The 21,261-nt window shown below is 50.1% G+C and overlaps 1 protein-coding gene across 2 annotated transcripts in view; it reads right to left on the bottom strand.

The window, feature by feature from the left end:
- The window catches only part of GRIK3 (glutamate ionotropic receptor kainate type subunit 3), a 117,506-nt gene that overhangs the window by 41,035 nt on the left and 55,210 nt on the right, over positions 1–21,261 (bottom strand). For both annotated transcript variants that reach the window (XM_063419089.1, XM_063419091.1), the window contains exons 2-5: positions 10,359–10,535; positions 9,335–9,592; positions 6,587–6,768; positions 2,449–2,502 (exon numbers count right to left, since the gene is read on the bottom strand). In XM_063419089.1, coding sequence (XP_063275159.1) covers positions 2,449–2,502; positions 6,587–6,768; positions 9,335–9,592; positions 10,359–10,535 — 671 coding nt within the window. The remainder of the gene's footprint in view (positions 1–2,448; positions 2,503–6,586; positions 6,769–9,334; positions 9,593–10,358; positions 10,536–21,261) is intronic.

Here is a 21,261-nt window from a genome sequence, read left to right on the forward strand (position 1 = left end):
TTTGGAGGTTTGATCTTTTCTGTAAGCCTTGCCCCAGCCTCTGCAGCCCCAGGGCTCACCACTGATGGATGCAGTGCTCAGACCTGCAGGTGCAGCAGGGACCAAATCATTAATCACCCTACAACGGCAGTCTGGACTTGGGTTTTTGGGTTGTTTTTTAACCCTGAAAAACTGCAAGTGGTTCTGTTAAAGGGCACGGTGAAAACCAGGCCACAATGTTGACTTTTAAATGACTTGAGGGAGCTAAGGGCAAGTACAGTGGTTTGACCTCAGACAGGTGCTGGTGTCTCTGGCTGGGAGGGGGGACAGCAGTTCTGTCCCATTCTGCTGGAATGGGTCTGTTTTTCCAGGATTCATTTTTGATCAGACACTTCAGTTTGTATTCCAGAAATTGTTGTGAGGATAAATTTTTGGTTGCAAAGCCAATAATATCCCCTTCAGAATATGACTGGATATGACAAATGAGGTCCAGAGCCCCCTGAGCTCCAGACCCCGTGGTCTCTGTCGCCCATCTGTCAAACCACCAGCCCTGGCCACCTCTCGCATCCCACTGGTATTTTGGGTGCTGTCCCTGCCCTGCTGCTCCTCACTGACCCTTCCTTTCACCAAGTTCCTATAGTAACCAACCTCCCATCAGCCCCCTGCCTTGGTTCCAGTTTATATCTCAGCTGCAGCCTGATTTATCACCTCCTGGAATCAGAGGATCATTCAGAATGCCAGCTGAGTGTCAGGACACGGGGAGGCGTGGATGGGAATCATCAGATCAGTTTCTTGTGCATTTTCTGCTCCTGCACAGCCACAAATCGAAACATCTGGTTCTATTTTCCACCTCATCTACATTCCCTTTCACTCATTATTTTCTGTACTGTGGATTAATTCTCCCCTCCACCCTTAATTTTATTCTCAGTGTTCCTGTGACGCTCTCCCCCTTTCCCAGCTTCCCCAGTTTGGGCTCCTCAGTGGTGGCAGCAATGTTGAGGACTGATCCTGTGTGCATCCCACATCCTCAGGGGAAGCTGCAAAGGTGGTCCAGGAAGGGCATCCCTGTCTTCTGCTGCCCGTGGGTGTCTCCACAGCTCTGCCCTGGGACCTGGCAGGGCTTGGCCACGGCTGCAAAGCCCCATTTTACAGAGTGGAGTTCTGGGCTTCTCCCTGCAGGGGCTCAGGATGGAAAATCTGCGTGTGACAGAGACCAGCGCTCGTCAGAGATCCTCCTCCTGCTCCTCCTCCTCCTGTGGTGCAAAAGGCTGATGGGGCTCTTCGTGCTGGAGTCACTGAACTGTAGTCGTGCTGCCTAGCAAAATGTTGAAGCATTTCATGCCAAGTGTTGATACACTGTGCTCAGTATTGACTGGGGACCTTTTAGAAACATTCAGTATAACATAATAGACTAATTCATTAGCACCCCATGGGTCTCGTACTGGGGAAGCTGAAGCACAGGCATTGCAAGCTAGGAAAACATTGCCTTAAGGAATGACAGATTAAAATATCTTTCCCATGATATAACTGTTATTTCAGGAAAGTGGCATTAATTGTGATTGCTTATCTATTAATTTATTATAATTCCTCTTTTCCCACCTCCAGGCTGTACCTACACATGAAATGTACTCCAGGCTCAGCTGGGGCTGATTAATAGGAGGTTATCTGGGAAATGCTTAAAGCTGCCTGGAATAGATAATGGCAGCAGGGGTAATTAAAATGTCTTTTGCATTTGAAAAATAAATTTTGTAGTTTTTAAGGGTTAGTTTAGTCTGTTTCTTTCCTAAAGGCAAAAAGATAAATTGGATTTTCAAAATCACACAAAATTCAACAGTAGACTAGACAATAGCATCTTAAATGGAGACAAAAGTGACCCTGCCAGGAAAACCAAACGCCTCCCAGAGTCAGAGAGGAACTGGCCCGTGTTTAACAGAGGGGAGTTAATGTCAGGCTGAGCTCTCCTCTTGCAAAAAAACCCTGCAGGGCTGAAGCTTGGACCACATCAGGGCTATTCCTGGTTCCAGATGGGGTCCTGGGTGCTCATCCCCAGCTCCTGCTGAATCAGGGTCCCACCCCATCCTGGGGGCTGCAGCCTTGCACCCCCTGTGCTCATTGTCAGTGCGTGGGGAGCTGCACTGGAATCAAAATGACTGGGAGGGAAATCAAACCAGACCCACATCCAAAGGAGTGACCCGTCCAAGGGCAGGGGAAGGAAGAACAGACGTCTCACAGGCTGAGCACCTGGGCAGTGCTGCAGAGCAGAGGAGTTAGAGCCAGGTCTGACCCTGACCCGCAGCCAGCTCCAGCCCTGTCCTCCCCTCCTGGCAGGGTCCCAGGTCTCCTCTTTCCTTGAGTTTCCCACCCCATCCCAGTGCAGTGCACCCCAGGATCAGACACCCATCCCACCCCTCACAACCCCACTGCCCCTCCAGCGAGTGTACAAGGTGTGTGCACAGCCAGATACTTTACCAGAGTGGTGAAGATGAAGTGGTAATATTCTGTCATCATCCCCATTGCCATGGCCTTAAGGAGAGCAGGGAAAAGGGGTTAGAAAAGGGATACAAGAATATAACATAAATATAACATAAAACTCAGAGCTCGTAGGTAAATGTGGCAGGAGAGACCCAGAAATGGGGGGCTGGATTCAGGATTGAGGTCATGGAGCAGTTAAGCCATGCTCAGTCAGCAGGAGGCACATGCTCAAGTGCTGAGCTGAGTGGAGCTGTGGTCCTCAAACCATTCTGAAACGGTGGCAAAGCCTCAGTGTCCAGCTCCTGTGAGGGCTGGTGGCATTCCTGGGTGACACTGGGTGTCCCTGGGTGTGCCAGGGCACTGTGGCACTTTGCTTATGGGTACAGGACCCTCCAGGGCCACAGGCTGTGTTGGCACAGCTGTGGGAAAAGGGTTCACATTTCCTTCTCCAATCCCAAACAACGAGCAGCCTCACATAAACCTGTGCAGATTGACCACAAATAGCTCCTTCTTCTAGTTACACGTCTGTGGAGTGGCTGAGAAGCCAGCTGAAAGGGTTTTGAGTTCTGACACGTGTAATTCTGGGGCTCTGCATCCCCTCCTTCAACCCCATTTGTGCAGTGAGTTCATGGAGCCTCTGTCCCTCCTTCCTGAGCACAGATCCTAAGTTAGGGCCTGGTTGAGAAGTGGGTCAGTGAAGGTGTAGGCACAAGGATGGGGGTGGGAATATCCCCTGTCCCTCAATTTTTGGAGATCACAGTCCTGAGGGCCCTTGGCCAGCACAGCTTGAGATTCCCTGCCAGCCCCTACACGGAGGATGGCTCCTGCAGATTGCTGGGATTTGCATAACTGAGCACTGGAGAGAACAGGCTGTCCTGGAAGCTTTCAGAGGACAACTGAAGGGGCCTTGGCTGGATGACCATGTCCAAGCCCTTCACAGCACAGGGGGAGCACATTCCAGTCCATGAGAAAGGTCACCTTGGAGCTGGTGGCTGGTGACAGGAAGACTCCCGTGGGTTTGGCTGGGATGCTGACTGTGTGAGCATGTTTTCTGGAGAGAACACATGCAGGAGCACTTTAAAATCCCCACTGATGGGAAAGCGACTTCAAGTCCCCCCAGGAAATGTTTGCTTCCCTTGGTTTTTTTGCTGAAATTACTAGGGCGGAATTTACCTCCGAGGAAGGAAGTGACAGTCTGAAAAGAAGTGAGATGTCAAAAAACAAGGGAAAAGGAAAGGATCTGGATTGCAAGCCTAGATAGTGTGACTCTAAAGTGTGATTTCACCCCAGGTTTCCTGCTCTGGAAGTAGATTTTAGAAAGTCTGGGGGCTGTCCCTGTGGCCATTCACGGTCCTGTCCCCCATTCCCTGCCTGGTCAGTGGATTCAGGGGGCTGCAGTGCAGCTCTCTCCCTCCTGCACACCCTGGTTCAAAGAGCTGGAGCAGGGAATGGTACCTCAGTGTGGGAAGCATCAGTCAGTGATGGGGAGCCAATCTGGAGCAAATAATGAGATCCCAGGTCCCGTTCCACAGATGGATCATTCTGGCCATAGCTGAGGAGCCCAGACCCGCTGCCAGAAGGAAGCTCCAGCTTCCCAGCACTGGCAGCCTGGGGCAGGATGCATCTGGGTTTTTGGGGTAATGAATAAATGATATTCCTGGTGGATAAGCCACAGGCAGTGGGCAGGGTGAGAGCAGGAGCTGTGTCAGAGCTGACAGGCACAGCTGTGCCCTGCGGAGCACAGCGGCTGCTCGGGACAGCCTGGGAACAGACCTGGGGTGATAACAAGGGACCAAAACTGAGCGAGGCCAGAGAACCTGGGGTGGAACGGGAAAGCCTCACAAACAGTCTCACTTTCTGGTAGGTTTCTACAATTATTTGTTTTCCAAGAGGGCAAAATAATGGATGGTTTGATGTCTGGTCACTCCAAGGGACCCAGGCTGGAGCAGGAGGTGACAGTCTCATCTGGTGGTGTTACTCATGGATTACTCATCTGTGGGTTTTTTACTGCTCCTGCCCAGATGATCAGTGCTGTGCTATGGGAGCATGGAACCTTGAGTCTCTGGGGAGCAAAACCCTGACTGGCACGGTGGGGTGTGTGCACTGCTCAGTCAGAGCTGCCTCAGCCAGCACAGGCTGTAGGTGCCCAAACCTCCTGTGTTATCTGAAGATGTGCAATGAAAATCGGTGCCAAGGAGTGCAAATTTTAGCACAAGCCTTGTGAGAACCTTGTTGCCATCCATGAGGCTGCACTGGGGTGCCAGCAGGGCCAAGGGACTCCAGGAACTCTGTCCAGCCAAATGTCTGCAGAGCTGACTGGTGTAGTGACCAAAATATTACAAAAGACACCTAATACCAATAAAATATGATTATTACTGATTCTGGCATAAACAGAATGCTGGACCTTCTCCCTGGGTTGTTTTTTTTTTTTTTTTTTTGTTGTTGTTTGTTTTTTTTGTTTGTTTTGGTTTTTTGGGTTTTTGTTTGTTTGTTTGTTTGTTGGTTGGTTTGTTGGTTTGTTGGTTGGTTGGTTGGTTGGTTGGTTTGGGGGGTTTTTTTGGGGTTTTTTTTGTTCTGTGCATTGCTCTTCTACTGCTGCAAAGGGAAGCAGACTCCCCTCCTCCAGGAGATGGCTTTGCCTAGCTCGTACTTTCAGTGGAAAAGAGCTGTTTCACAAATAAGGGTGGCACCTCTTTTCTACCTTGCTACAGGTAGAAAAGTGAGGAAAAGATGAGGTTTTTAAGCCTCCTAATCTTCAGCAGGGTGATGTGTAGGTCATGGTGCTCTGCTCCAAACCTGCCTGATGTTACACGCCAGAGTGGCCAGGCATGCAGACACCAGTCAGGCTGTGGTTTGGGTTTGTGCAACTCCCCAGACATTGAATACTTTTCCATGAGTAAAAATACACTGCCTTATATTACTGAGCTGAAATCCATGGCTTCAGGTCCTGACAAAACCCCGACACTCACACACACAAAGCCAGCCAGAAGGACTTAGAGAGATTTGTCTCCCCTGGTCCCCCCTCTCCTCCATCTTCCTCACTCTGCACCGGCGGTGATGAGCTGAGCAGATGGCACAATAAACTATAATAAACTGCATAATAAGTGAGCAGCACCAAACACTACCAGCACGGGAAAATAACTGGCAGGAGACAATGAGCCCCTTCTATTGCTTTCCATAATAATCCCTCCCAGGCTTCCCAAGTTCTCCGAGCACTTCCCTTCATTTTGCATCAAGCAGGCTGCAGGAGAAGGCTCTTGCCTTGTGCTCACTTTCTCATCCCTTTGGGGATTTATTTAATCTGTGTGGTGGTGTCGTGCTGGGCTGATAGGAGCAGCACTTTGGCTGTTTTTTAGCATCTCTGTGAGAGCCTTTTCCTCTACCTCATATGGACCCTGAAAGCCAAAGGCACTCGGGAATAAGGTGGAGGTGGGGAGAGCAGTGAGAATGCCAGTGGAGGGACTTGTGGAGGAAGGAAGGAGGGAGCCCAAATGAATGGAAAATCACTGACATCTGGCTTAAAGTCCAAGGATTGCAGACAGTGCTGGGCAAGGGACAGAGGGACAGAGGATGCCATCCTTCCTGGCTGGGAGAGCTTGTCTGGATGGAGGGGGAAGGGGGAAGAGGGAAAAGGGAAGAGGGAAGAGGGAAGAGGGAAGAGGGAAGAGGGAAGAGGGAAGAGGGAAGAGGGAAGAGGGAAGAGGGAAGAGGGAAGAGGGAAGAGGGAAGAGGGAAGAGGGAAGAGGGAAGAGGGAAGAGGGAAGAGGGAAGAGGGAAGAGGGAAGAGGGAAGAGGGAAGAGGGAAGAGGGAAGAAGGCTGGGGCTGCACAGCTGCACTAAGAGCCAGAGAATTGTCCTGCACAGCCTGGGCCTGGATTTGGCACAGCCCGTTCTCCTCCTGTAACCTTTGTTTGCTCTCACCCACAGCCACTTTTTGTTACCTCCAATTTTTTCAGTGAAAACAGCATTTTCTGCAGAAATCCTTGAAGGACGGACGTGCTGTAGCCCTTAGCATGGCTGTGGATGCCCAAGGGAGGGCTGCACCCCAGGGTGGGGTCAATCTCCATTATGGCCACCCCACACCCATGGGCTCCTCAGCGGCCACTCTGCTTTCCTGCTTGCCCCCTCCACTCACCTGCTTGAGGATCTGAGCTGCCATCAGGTGGCTGCAGTCGAAGATGATGCGGAATTCCCTGCCCCTCTTCATCTCCTTGAGCAGCGGCCGGGCGTCGTCGGTGTCCAGCGGGAGCTGGCGGATCTTCAGGCGGATGTTGTAGCGGGACGGGGCCATGATGAGCTCCTGCAGCCGTATGAGGCCTTGGGGGTCACACAGAGACAAACCCACAGCGTCACAGGTCTGCCTTCCCCACGGGCTGGACCACAGCTGCTCAGGGCTTCCCTTGTTCTCCATGGCAGGAGATCATGAGCAACCTCCCACCCTCGATCCATGCGTCAGTCCATCCATCCATCCATCATCCATCTATCCCTCCATCCATCCATCCATCCATCCATCCATCCATCCATCCATCCATCCCTCCATCCCTCCATCCATCCATCCATCCATCCATCCATCCATCCCTCCATCCCTCCATCCCTCCATCCCTCCATCCTTCCATCCATCCATCCATCCATCCATCCCTCCATCCATCCATCCCTCCATCCCTCCATCCTTCCATCCATCCATCCATCCATCCATCCCTCCATCCCTCCATCCATCCATCCTCTATCTATCCATCCATCCATCCATCCATCCCTCCATCCATCCATCCATCCATCCATCCATCCATCCATCCATCCCTCCATCCATCCATCCATCCATCCATCCATCCATCCATCCATCCATCCCTCCATCCATCCATCCATCCATCCATCCATCCATCCATCCATCCATCCATCCATCCATCCATCCATCCCTCCATCCATCCCTCCATCCATCCATCCATCCATCCATCCATCCATCCATCCATCCATCCATCCCTCCATCCATCCATCCATCCCTCCATCCATCCATCCATCCCTCCATCCTTCCATCCATCCATCCATCCATCCATCCCTCCATCCCTCCATCCCTCCATCCATCCATCCATCCATCCATCCCTCCATCCATCCCTCCATCCATCCATCCATCCATCCATCCATCCATCCATCCATCCATCCATCCATCCATCCCTCCATCCATCCATCCATCCATCCCTCCATCCATCCCTCCATCCCTCCATCCATCCATCCATCCATCCCTCCATCCATCCATCCATCCATCCCTCCATCCATCCCTCCATCCCTCCATCCCTCCATCCATCCATCCCTCCATTCATCCATCCATCCATCCATCCATCCATCCATCCATCCATCCATCCATCCATCCATCCATCCATCCATCCATCCATCCATCCATCCATCCATCCATCCATCCATCCATCCATTCCATCCATCCATCCATCCATCCATCCATCCATCCATCCATCCATCCATCCATCCATCCATCCATCCATCCATCCATCCCTCAAATCCCTCAAATCCCATTGCTGAAGGCCACTGTGGCCCTTCGCTCATGGGTGCAGGATCCTCCAGGTCCACAGGCTCTCTTGGCACAGCTGTGAGAAAGGGGTCACCTTTCCTTTTCCAATACTAACAATACCAAACAATGAGCAACCTCACAGAAACCTGTGCAGATTGACCATAAATATCCCGTTTTTATAGTTACATGTCTGTGTAGGTTATCAAAGAGTATCAAAGGGTATCAAAGCCAAGGTGTCACATGTCCACCATTAACCCCAGAGGAGCTGTTCTAGGACAGAATGGCTTTTCCTGGTGCTTCCCTGCCACCACTGCAGCCACTAGAGCTGGATAGGGTCCCTGAACTGGGTAGGAAGGGGACAACAGCAGGTTGGTCCTAACCTCAGGCATCTCTGGGATCACAAAAAATTTTCTTAAGCAGATGTGCCCTTGAGAAAGGACAGGATGTGATAATGAGCTAGACAACAAATTAAAATCTGCATATTTACCAAGCACAGCAGCAAAAGGAAAAAATGAATATGAGCTTGGATTTATGAGTCGCGTAGATCGTAACGGTCACTTAATCACAACTCGTAACTTCCTACTGCCCTCAGAATTCATTTCTGTTTCCTGAACAGGGCAAAGAGCCACGGTGGATGCAGCTGAGCGGGGATTATTGGAATCTGGTGTTGCAAGGAGAATTTCAGCAGATGCCTATTGCAAGGGGGAAGAGAGAAGCGTGTCCCTCTGCAGAGAAGAAACACATTAGAATATGCCACGGAGGGAACATACTGTGACCCACATTTGCAAAACAGGAATGTCAAACTGTGTTCTCATCAGCCCTCCCCTAAAGAAACCATTTGGTTTAGTGAAATTAGGTTGGACAGGCTATCCAATGTGGCTTTTGTTTTTTGGGGGGGCTTTATCTAAAGCTGTGCAGCGCTTTGCTTTGTTTAACCATCAACAGCTTTCCTTACGTGAAGAACTTTGCCAGCTCAGTGTTACAGAATTATCCAGAAAACAAAAAACTTTCCAGAACTGCTTTTGGTTTTAGCTGGGAACTGCTCCCTCCACGGCAGCTGTGGACAGGGGATTTTCTGTTGCAGAGGGCACCACGGTGCCAAAAGAGCACGGGCTGAGATGGTCACCCCATGTCAGTGAACACCCTCATGACCCTTTGCCAGCTCACGGCCCCACTTGCTGAGAGCTTTGTGAATGAAATGCTTAGAAAGCTCCCAGGGTCTCCCACAGCCCTGCCTAGAACCCCTGGGAACAGTCACTGCACAGGGCATTGTTGGCTCTCAAGAGGGTTCATTGGAAAAGCTCCCAAAGAGAGCCAGGACAGAAAATCTCCAGGATTCCTTCTCCGAGCCCCTCCTTCACCCACCTGTGCTGTCGTCGTACACCACCGTGGCTGACCTCCACTTCAGGTACTGCACCAGGTCCAGGATGGCGTGGCTCAGGGAAGCATAGTCAGGATACAGGTTGACATAGAAAGTGTCCTTGTTATCCAGAGGGTGGTGCTTCCATCGGAGCTGTATGTGGGGGACTTCCAGGGCGTTGCAGATGGACTGGACAGCGTTGGTGCAGGAGCCTTGGGAAGGTCCGAATATTGCAACGACCCCCAGAGCCAGCTGGTCACAGGCTGCAGGGGGAAGGGAGGGATGTCAGCAAAGCCTGGGGGGGGTAAGCATGGGACAGCCCTGGGCACAGCCCAGACACTTCTGGGCACTGACCCAGCACTGATACTGAGTTATTACAGCAGTGATGAGGCACAGAGAGAGGACGAGTTATGCCAGGTGGGTCTGGACCGGTGGGTAGAGGCACAGAGGAGTGCAAAGCTCCTCTGTGGGAGCCTCCACCACAAAACCATCTGAGAAAAGGGACAGGGGGTCACTGGGCTGGCTGGGAGCAGGCAGCTCCCTCCTGGTGGTGTCCCTCCAATAGCTGCCAGCTCAGGCAGCAGGTTTCCTTTCTCCCCAGCCAGAATCAAACTCCACGAGCCCACAGGTCACCAGCTCGCAGCCTTTGCTGTGCAGTCCCTCCCCTTCAGCCATTCAAGTGTGCTGCTGTTATCTAGTAATCAAAAGTGACTGCTATTAAGAGAGCAGAACATCCATGTGATGGATGTGAACACTGCCAGCGAGGCAGTGACACAAACACAGGCATGGCCTCCAGACCTCTGCTCAGGATTAGAGCAGATGCTGAAAGGAGTTTTGTGAGGTTTTCAGAGGAAAAAAGGTAGTTGTTCCCCTTCTATTAAAATGCCTCTGGAAGGTCAGCTCCAGCAGGAGTTCTCACCCAGATCACTGGTGAGAGCAGGACAGAACAAGCTGCTGGTCTGGAAACCAGACCTTTCTTACCCTGAATAAACGGCCACAAAGCTGCTCAGAAGTTTGCTCTGCTCTTACCTTTCTTAGTTGCTTCAAAGCTGTCGTGGAAGTGTATCCTCTGGATGTCATAGGTTAGGGTTGTGTTGGGCAGCAAGGTTCTGTTCCTGTTAATGATGTTGGCGGAGAATCGGAAGGCTTGTTCCTCGGCACTCATCACCTGCGTGTTGGGGCCATCCGCGTACTCAAAGATTCCTCCTGCAAGACAAAAAAATTCCACCTCTGAGCCACAGTTTTTCTCACAAACTTGTGCAGCAAGGTTGAGAAAACTCTTGGGACATTTGCAGGTGGAGCAGGGGCTCATTTGAGGACCTGTCCTGTACTGAAGTGGACACATGAAGAACTGGGATGTTCTTATGTCCTGGTCTATAAGAATGTTCAGGTTTGCAGCTTTGTTTTTAAACACAAAAACTTTGTGTTTAAAGTCTTGGAATATTTTTATGAGGCAGATAAGTGTCTTCCCATAAAATTTTAGGACCAGACCATGGGAAGTGGACAGACTTATTGCCCATCTGCAGGGAGGCTCCAGGTCTGTGCTCTGAGGAGTTACTGGGTACAAAGCTGGCACTGCCCTTCTCTTGAAATCCTCCTGCCTCATCACCCACCTCTGGTCCTTGCACAGGAGACAGGCAGGGCAGTGCTGCTGCTGGCTATTTCCAGTGCCATTTTCAGTCCCCTTTCTCTTTTTTATGGTTCCTCATATTTACTTCTGCAAGTTCTTAATTCAGACCAGCAGAGACTTCTGGATTTGCCTACCCTACAGCTCCTCTGCTCAGTAATGCACATCTCGGATGCAGCTTTGCTGTGTTCAGTAGTTGTTAATGCCATTACACCTCCCCAAGGGCAACAAGCTCGTGTCACAGCATCGCTGGGTTTCTTGGCTCCGTGTCTGTGAGCCTTGTCCTCAGTTCCCACTGACAGCCACTCTAATTGGAGTGACTTGGTGCAGGCATGGGTTATGTAATGGTGTGTCCTCATCTCCGAGATGCACGAGCCACCCTGCGCCCCTCACAGAACCACAGAAGGACACAAACCTTGCTCCACCTCACTCAAAAGAAAACCAAAATAATTAATGAATGAGCGAAACGAGCAAGTACAATTGGTAACAGATGGTCTCAGGGTTCATTAGCAGAAGGAAAATATTCCTCTTCAATTTAAGATAGTCCTCAAATGTTTTGTTGTAGACAACAGATGTCTGCTCAGCCCTCCTGGCTTTCAGGCAATGCCATGAATCCTTCTCCAGCAGCCGGAGCACATTTTCTGTGGTTTTGTGGCAGTTTGGTGTTAGCCAGGAGTTCCAGTTTGGCCAGAGCCAGCTGACAGCTTCGCTGATGGCCACGCTCTGTGTGTCCTCCCAGAATGTGACCAGAGCCATGGACTGGGTGAAGCACAGGAGTGATGGTCGGAGATGTTCTCAGCAAGAAAGCAGAAGGACTTGCAAAAGGCCTCTGACTTTCTGCTCCTCTTGATTGTGATAAGTCCCTTTCCTCCTCTTCCTCTGCAGTCTTTGTGCATCCATGTCCCCAGTTGTGAGGCAAGTGTGGGAATTAATTTACATTCATAGGCATGAAAAAGGTTTGAGCTGTTCCCTGCATATCTCTGCTAGAAAAAACCACTGAACTCAGTGCTAATTTTGGTAATAAGCAGAAGAATGAAGAAAAAAGAGGCTGAATGCTCATTCTGGAGCGTCATTTCAGTCTCACGTGATTTCCAGCCAGTCACTCATGGGCAGGTTTTCAATCCAGAATGCTGAGCAGCGTGGGCAGGAGTGTAGCAGAATTGTCCACGTGCCTCTCTCTCACTGGATTGTGCCAAAACATTTGGGCTTTGACTGGTGCAAAGAAAAGTATTCATCTACATCAAAGTTTGCATATGCCTGCAGCTCAGTTTAAGTTTCTTAGGGCAGAAGAAACTTCATCTACAATATTATATGAGACACAATAAACAAAACTAAAGAGAGTGTGAGATTCACCCCATCTTTCTGTTCAAAGCTTCACTGTCCAGACTGTTTAGCCTGGGATTTTTTGTGTTCTAGCCTCGTGCTGAAGTGATAACTGGTTAGTGTTACATTGATTATCCACTAGCTGACATTAGGCTTTCTCCCAGCCCAGCACTTTCAGGGTTGCACTGGAGCATGTCTTACTATGAGATAATAGAAAAGGGCTGAGTATGTGGATTATTGGTGTTTGATCCTAAATAAATTCCCCTTGCAGACATCCAACTGGATGTAATAGGCTTTTTGACAGGAAAGAACTTTATGTGCAACCACCCAGTGCCTTGAGTTCAGGGCCAGGCGATGAGAGAGCTGACAGGCAGCAGGGATGTGTTTCCATGCATTTCCCATTGCTGGGAACACACTGGGAATACTCTGAGACTTTGGGAATCTCCCACAGCTGCCAAGGTGCTGAGGGCAGCCACCAGATAGCCCAGCCTGGTCTTTGCTCAGGAACTGGGGGGACTGGGGTGTCATCTCTGTGATGGATGGCACATCCCCCTGGATCCTCACATCCCTCCTGGCTGTGCGCCGCTCCTCCAGAGACGTTCATTCCCATCATTATTTAAAGAGCCTAATAACTGCCTTGAAACAGCTGATTAATGCATAATCTTCATCATGATTACACAGCATAACCGGCATTAATTTGCAAAGCCAGCTAATTATGAAAATAATTGTTGCAGTTCTTCCATTTGAGGAAAATGGAGGCGCTCAGCCCATGGCACTGAGAGCACGAGGGGTGTGACATCAGCTGGGTGATGGCTGGGCTGGGGGAACCCAGGGGAATCTGCTGCCGAGGGCTGGAGAGCTGTGGGCAGCTCCACTGTGAGGGATCCTGTTGCATTTCCCTGGGAAATATTTTCTCTAGACCCCTAGAGCCTGTAACCACATAGTTTAACCCTTCCTTCCCTTTCTGACCCTACTGGCTGTGTTCCAATTATCTCTCCTTAGCAGAAGCCTGGATAAGACCCTCTTCTTCTGCACTAGGTCTCTTCCCCCCTGGAAACCACCTGGAATAAATGTCTACATCTGGGGGTTAGAGCCTCTTTTGGAATCCTTTGCCCTGTCTCTGAAATATTCCTCCAAAGCCTTCTAGGATCTGAGCTAGCACAGGAACTTTGGGGGGCACTAGGGGGGATATTTCAGAATCCCACACGGGCCTTGGGCAGAAACCTCATCCAGCTTCACTCTCACAGACGAGAGTCAATGGGCGTGAAAAGTCCACAGCAAAACAGTCTCCACTTTAATACACCACATATTGACAAATCCCACCTGAGAGAGCAAAACGGAAGCTCCTTTAGTGTTGCTGTGCCTCTCTGAAGCTCTGCCCTGTTTTGAAGCCAGTTCCAATGTCTTGGAGATTGCTGGGCACTTTGTGGTGCTATTCCCTGCTGTTTCCCGCCTGTGCAGGCCTCAGCTTCTCACTCCTTCTTCCTTCCCCTCCCGTGGCTTGGCAGAGAGATAAAAGATGCCGTGGCAAGGTCTGCCATGCCTTGTGACATCCTCCTGAGGTTCATGAGAGGATTTGCTGCCTGATTTATGTGTGCTGTTCTTGACCAGTCGATAGAGCCCGAGGACTCCCCACGGCAGCACCACGTTCTGTTCAACACCCACTGAAGTTTATCAGTTCAGGTTGACTTTGTTTGCATAGATATTTTTCCCTGGAAACCTTCTTTTTATGGCATGTTTGGGGGGCCTTTGGTGCAGTGGGATCTGGGACTGGGAGTCAGCCTTGTAGGAGATGCCTCACACAAGCTGTTGATGAAGGCTTTCAACCCTTATCACTTATTTTACATATTTTTGATGAAGTCATCCATTATTGTATCTGACTTCTTGGATTTTAAAATCAATCCCAAGCAGGTTAAATAATTATTCAGTTGTCTTTTACTCTTAAAGCAGACTAATTGCTCTCTGGAGAATGTCAGCCAGCGTATGGGAAAACACACTAATTACAATCAACTTCACGTCTGACTGTTTTATGTGATTTTATTTGATGACCTCGACATTGCTGCTAAGGTGAGGAGTTTTCAAAATCTGAAATGAGATTCCAGAGCAAATGCCTGAAACTCCCTTTGGGTCTAGGCCAGGGGAGCAACAGTGGGGCCGGGCAGGCAGAAGGAGCCTGGCCTGGCACAAGGGGAAGTCTGGCTGCAAACCACAGAGGGTTTCACTCGGAGGAGCAGAACTTGAGCCTCTCTTTGGGGTAAAATCTGAATCCTACAGAACACCTAAAATTCCATTTATGTTGACCAGAACAGGCCAAGGACTGTCTGCATCCAGCAAAACTGCACTGCTTTCTTCTGTCCCCAGGGAAGGTTCTGGAAGACCTTGGGAATGGCCCCAGGATGGAGCTGGAAAAACACCTGGACAATGAGCTGGGAACCCTCCTCCACTGCTCCAGTGATCCCAGGACACGGTTGCATGGGCTCAGTGCCAGTGCAGTTATTTTTAGCTTTGTCAAGAGCTACATCAAGAAAGTCAAAGTATTTTAGGTTTTAATTTCTCCCCTCTTTTGCTTTTTTACCAAAACAAACAGCTTCATTCTCAGAGAGAAAATTCCAGCAGCCCTCAGCGTGCGGTGTGATCTCTTATCTTCTACTCCTTATAAATCACGGAGTTATTTAGCTTTGAAGAACAACTATTTCTGATAACACTTTTCTCTCCCCCGCTGACAGTGTTGTTCACACATTTAGACAGCTCTGACAGCCTCTTTCCGTGTGACATCCGGGAAGAAATACCTGGTTTGAGACAGCTCTTACCGAGGATGGAGCCAGCGGAGTTCCTCGGGGACACGGGAGCTCCCCTTCCTTCTCACAGCCCTTCCATGCCCAGAGCTGCTTTTTTTGTGTGGTTTTTTTTTTTTTCCCTCTGAGGTTATAAAATGTTTTTGCTGTTGCCTTCTGAGGCATGGGATTTGCCCTTTTCTGAGGACAAATTGCTCTGTTTTGGGGGCAGTGTTAGCAAATGGGCCGATGGGGACAGGTACACAGAATTTAGTGCCTTTTCCTGCAGGATGCTGCTCCACAGGTCCCTGAGGCAGAGAATGGAGAGTCTGTAGAGAGTCTTCCTCACAGAGAAGGCTTGGAGAACCTGACACTTCTGCTTGGCTGATGAGTCCAGTGGGGAGAACCTCACTGTCATGGCCCAGGTCCCCTGGGAGCTGCTGTTTATACAGCAGCATTGTATAGAGAAATGAGATAACACTGCTGGGAAGTGAAAGAAAGTTCCCTGAAGCACGAGGCTGTGGCTGGGAATGGGGCTTCAACTCCCAGAGCCTCCCCATCCTGGGGGACTGTGGCAGTCTCAGGTGCAATAACAAGGATGCAGAGCGAGCAGGGAGACCCAGAAGGCAATAAATATCAGCAAAACAAAAAGGGAAAGCAATGACAGATTTATTCACAGGAAATCTCTCCTTGCACCTTCCCCCAGGGAGCTGCTACTGTGAAATGCTCCATGAGTATGCTCCAAGGAGCTGGTCCTGTGCTCAGCCTGGCATGGAGCAGAGTCCCCAGGTCTGGTGTTGATGCCAGCTGGTCCCCAAACAAAAACAAACCCACCCTATTGCTGGAAAACCCCAGCTCACTGAAAAACTCAGCACACCTTATTTCAGAGTTAACACACAGATGTACAAGTCTATGTGAGGTTTTCAGAATCCTCTACAAGTCTGTTTCTCCCACCCTACAAACTGATGAGTGAGGAAAGCAGCTCCAGGAGCTCTGGGGGCTCTCACCCTTGCAGAGCCCTTGTTACTCCTGGGAAATCCTTGCTGCCAGAGAGGTGCAGTGGGTCCTGGTGCCCCAGCCCTCCACAGGCTCCCACCCAGCCCCGTGTGTCAGATGGCAGCATCCTGGGATGTGCCCTGGATGCCAAGGTGTCACCATGAGAATTTACCAGCTGCTGAGCGTTTCATGCTAAACTAGAAGTTTTCACCTTCTCACGCTCTTTTCATGTAAACACCAGCTATGTTCCATAAACATTGCCATTGTTTTCCCATTCCATGCTGGGACAAACAAGACTGTGTGACAGTCCCCTTGACAAATGTGATGAGAGGTGGGAATGCCCACTCTCCAATCCACGGGCACCTTGCTAGAAGTATATAATAAAAGAATAAACAAGGGGCAGGGTCTTCTGCCCTGCTGCTCTGATCAACCCAGAACTCCTGCTCCGAGTGTTTTTCTAGCTAGGCTTGCAGTGATACCAAGGCAGTGAGCACCGAGGCAGTGAGCACGACTTGTGAACTGATTGAAACAAACCTTCTGGGAAGGAGCTGAAAATAATTCCCGTGGTCTGTCAGTGCGTTCTTGGTCCTGACAGAGCGGCAGGATGTGAGTCCCTGTCCCCTTCAACTGCTGCTGATCATGCACTGGCCCTGTCACTTCAGCGTGGCGCTGCTTAATGTGATGCAGCACAGCCACGGATCCAAAGCAATTTCAGGCTTCATCAAACGAGCACCACACGAGAGAGCCCCTGCTCAGGGGGCCTGGGGGCTGAGCTGGCCCTGCCCACGGGAGCTCCTCACCCTGGATGCTGATTGCTAAAAACCCAGGAGCAGGCTCTGCCTGGAACGCGGGGAGAGGATTAACCTCGGAGCCGGTGTGTCTGGATCGCTGACGCTCACACGCCGCCTGCCTTCACTGTGTGTGTCTCTTTTGTATGAATTAAAAAGGCACCAGCCTGTTCCTGAGCTGCTCCAGCCCTGGCAGCTGCCCTGGCTCTCAGGTCCAAGGCATTTCCACCTGCTTTTGCTGAGGACTCCAGTTCCATGGGGCTGATGAAGCCCATGACCTGCCTGCCCACCCAGGAGCTTTCCTGGTGTCCACAAAACCCTACAGAGAGAGATGGAGCCGAGCAGGGGCTGAGCACAGCCCCTCTGGGCTGGGGTTTGGTGTTCCTGAGCTCCCCAGCACACCCGACTGCATTTGCTGCTCAGCATCCTTGGGAAGAGGCAGGACACAGAGCCCGAATCCCCCAGGAACTCAAAGGAGAGACAGGCACAGTGGGGTGGGTGTGGAGCCCCACAGTGTCCAGGAGCTCGCTGTCCCCAGACACCCTCAAACATGACCAGGGACATTTCTGTTTCCATTTCAGCTGCTGTGACCTTGCATCATAGAGCCAAACCTGAGTGGTGACAGTCCTGCTGTCACCTCCCTGCCACAGCCCCACACTGGTCACTCTGGGGGTGTCCCTGGGAGCCCACGGTGGCTGGCAGAGGAGCTGATGGACAGAGCTACATTCCCAAGGCCTCTGATTCCACCACATGGTGCAGCAGGAGGCAGAGCCAGGTACTTGCTGAGTAATGCCAAGGAAATGAATTCAACCAGAAAATCAGATACGCAAAGTGCGAGTGTGTCCCACGAGGAGGGATTTCCCGCCTGCCAGGACAGGAATCCCATCACAGCAGGTTGATCCATTCCCAGGAGACGGTGTCTCCTTCTTTTCTCATTTTGGTATTGAATATGCAAAATCCTATTTCATTTGCTCTGAATTAGGCACTTCATGTCACAGGGGGTGACATTCTTCTATGTATAAGCTGCTTAACAGATGAGCAGTCAAGTGGCAAAGCAATACATTATTAATGCTTCTGGTTAAATTAACTGATTAAAACCACTGGAGCTAAAATGTATGTATCAGCACTTTACTCGCACTAAATGAGGAATTAATGGAACATGGCAGGTTGTGTTTTTAATGAACAGCAGCTCGGGAAGGTCTGGAAAGGTTTGTCACTGCTCCTAGGGATGACCTGTTGCGTCCTCGGCTGGACGCCGGCGCTGCTCGTCCCCACGGGCTGGGGCACGGCCAGGGCACGGCAGAACAGGCTGAGGCTCCTAGAAATAAACTTCTCCTCATTGCAAACCCTCCTCGTTTGGCCTAATTGGCAGCGTTTCCTCTGCCATGCTCTGAACAAGCTGTTCTGGTGTTGCACGTGTGACATCTGAGGAGGAGCGTTTACCGCAGCGGCAGAGCGTAACCCTGACCAAGGGAGCGGATCAAAGAGCTAATCTGAGATCAAAAGCCTTCAGTGGTGCTACAGCAGAAATAAATTAAGTTAGCAACAGATTTCTTAATGATATTTAAATTCCTGATTTGCATAATACATGATTAAAATAAAATGGGCTCTTTTTTTTTTTTTTTTTTAAAAGCGGGCTCAATTAATTAAAAAGAAAGAAAGCAACATCATAATCTCAGAGGAAGAGATTCCCATCAAGATAAAGGCAAGGAAAATGCCACGAATCTTTTAATTTACCCAATATTCAGCTCATAGGAAATGCAAATCTCCCAAAGTGACCCTGGGGTTGCAGCCTGAGAACTCCCCTAGGGGCTGATCTCCCAGTGGCACCCAGTCCCACTATTTCCCTCGACACTGGGAAAGGCAGCCACAGGCTCTAAGTGGTTTATTTCTCTGCAAGAGGGAGATCTGGCAGCTTTGAGCTACTGGTGCTTGTCTTGTTCTCGCTATGGGACACCTCACCAGGTATCTGGGCTCCCTGGGATTATTTACCAGTCCACATTTGTGCGTGAGCTACACGGAACGAAACCACGGTGCCAATTCCAGCCTCCACCCTCTGCCACCCCACTGCCACGGAGGGGCAGCTGGGCTGGACTGTGCCACCAGTCCCCCCATGCCCATCCCTGCTCTGAGTGATGGGCCCTCCCTCCCCAAAACCTCACTGGAACTGTCTGAACTCAGCAGAGAGTCCTGGGAACCGGCTGGATAAATCAGGCACACTCAAATGTCGCTCTTACAGCTTTGGGCTGAGAGCACGTGTTGCACTGTAATATATTGGAGGAAAAAAGGGTTTGAAATGTCAAATTATTGCAGATGTGTAAGGCAGGGTCGAGGTGGTGCAGCTGGGAGTGATTTTTTGTGGTGTTTTATCGCCCTGTGGAGGGGTCTGGGATGTCCAGCAAGGCACAGCTCAGGTGAGGTAAGGAACAGGGCCTGAGGCCACACTGAAACTTAAATCCCACCTGGTGCCAGGACTAACCAGGCTTTTAACAAAGCCTGCAGGGTGATAAAATACTTTGGATTTCTCTTTTCTATGTGCTGGAGAGCTGAGGGCTGGCCCAGTGTCTCCCTGCACACACTGCCCAGCCTGGGGCTCCCAACCCAGCAGAGCTTCCACTGAGCAGGTGATTGTTCTTCCCATTCATCCCAGTGCAAACTGGGTCCCACTGGTTCATCTGTGAAAATTCACTGTAAACTGAATACAGGGTGCTGGAAACCAAACCCCCTTCTTTTGGGGAAAAAAATTGTCTTCCCAGGTAAACTGAATTTTGCAAATCTTTTAGCTCTGCAGTGGGAGAGCCCATTGGCTGCACACAGACCTGCCAACCTGAATTAAAATGCCAATTATTGCATGTTAATTAAATTCTTCTCCAATATTCACTGCTAAGAAGCAGCTAATAAATGTTAATACCCACCTGGCATGTAGCATATATTAGACTTAAGAAACCTACATGAAATCCTGTTTTCCTTTCACAGTGTAGCCAAACAGCAACAGTCAACTTGTTTCTCACTCTTGCATTGATGCTTCCAAAAACTGAGGCCTTGACTAAGACAAGGCATTGAATGGCAAATGCAGTTCTGCAAATATTATGACATATTGTTTGTCATCTGCCCTAAATATTTAACAGTTCTATTTTACAAGATTTTTGTGCCACATGCTGAGTATTTGCTCCTGATAGATGCTAAATTTGACTGATGGAATGGATTCCATTCAGGAGCTGACAGTCCCAAAACCTTGTGAGGATCTTTGCTGTTGGCATCTTCTGTTTAAAAGAAAGCAGAGAAGGGGGAAAATAAAACCCACAGAGTGGCCTGGGAAAATTGTTTCTGCTTAATCCCATCTCCTCTCCTCAGAAAATCCTTTTTGTAGGAAGAGATCAAAGGTCTGTAATAGATTTCAACAGGTCTCCAGGAAGTGTGGGATGCAGAGGGAATGTGGGGCTCTGCAGGATTGACCTGCCCCTGCTGCTGGTGCTTAGGGCAGCCAAAGGTGTAGAGACTGATTTTGCCTTTTTCTCTTCCTATTTTAATGTTTTAGTGTTGTTAAGCAGAGGGGAAAAACCAGACTTTGCCAGGATGTGGCACTTGCTGGTCGTGGGAGGTGGGGGCAGCACAGGGGCCCACACTGGGACCTGTAAGAATAAAAGCTCACAATTTTTTACAAATTTCTTCCCAATCTACCTTGACTGAAATCTTTTCTGGTGGGAAATATCTGCCAGGAGAGGGCATTTTTGGAAACCTACAATCTTCAACATACTTTATGAATGGTTATTTTCCCTCCCTTTGTTTTAACCCTCCCCCTCCCATTTCTTAATTTTCAATTCTGAATGCCCAGGGTAATTACAGCTGAAAGATTTGCTGGCTTAAAAGCAGCACTTTATTCCAGGGAACGAAAGAAAAAAAAAGGGGATGACAAAAGGATCTGCTCTGAAAAATGCTTTCATTATTTTCCTGTCATCTGTACTCTTAGTTTACAAACAGCCACACACAGAGCAGGGGATGCGAAGGGACGTGCTGGACCTGCCCGGCAGCAGGGCTCCAAAGGAATTCCACATTCCCTAAGTGATCCAAACCAGCTTTTAAAGACCTATTCTGTCTCACAGAGGAGGAACAGCTGCCCACGGAGGAGCAGCTGGCGTGGGGCTGTGCTGGTGCCATGGCCTGAGCACGTCGCTGCCCTGGCCTGGGGAGGGTGGCCAGGGGTCCCTGTTGCCCTGGTGGGCTCCCAGCCACGCTGCCAGCCTGCCCTGGGAGTGGGTTTATCCTGCCCTGGGAGTGGGTTTATCCTGCCCTGGGTGTGGGTTTATCCCGCTCCTGCCTCTCTGCCAGGTTGGCAGTGCCCTTGCAGAGCTGGGTGTTCACAGCAGAACGGGTTTCTGATGCCCTCTGTGAGCTCTGCTCCCCTGGGAAAAGGGATTTGGGTT

The sequence above is a fragment of the Prinia subflava genome, chromosome 24, assembly GCF_021018805.1.
Source record: "Prinia subflava isolate CZ2003 ecotype Zambia chromosome 24, Cam_Psub_1.2, whole genome shotgun sequence".
NCBI lineage: Eukaryota > Metazoa > Chordata > Aves > Passeriformes > Cisticolidae > Prinia > Prinia subflava.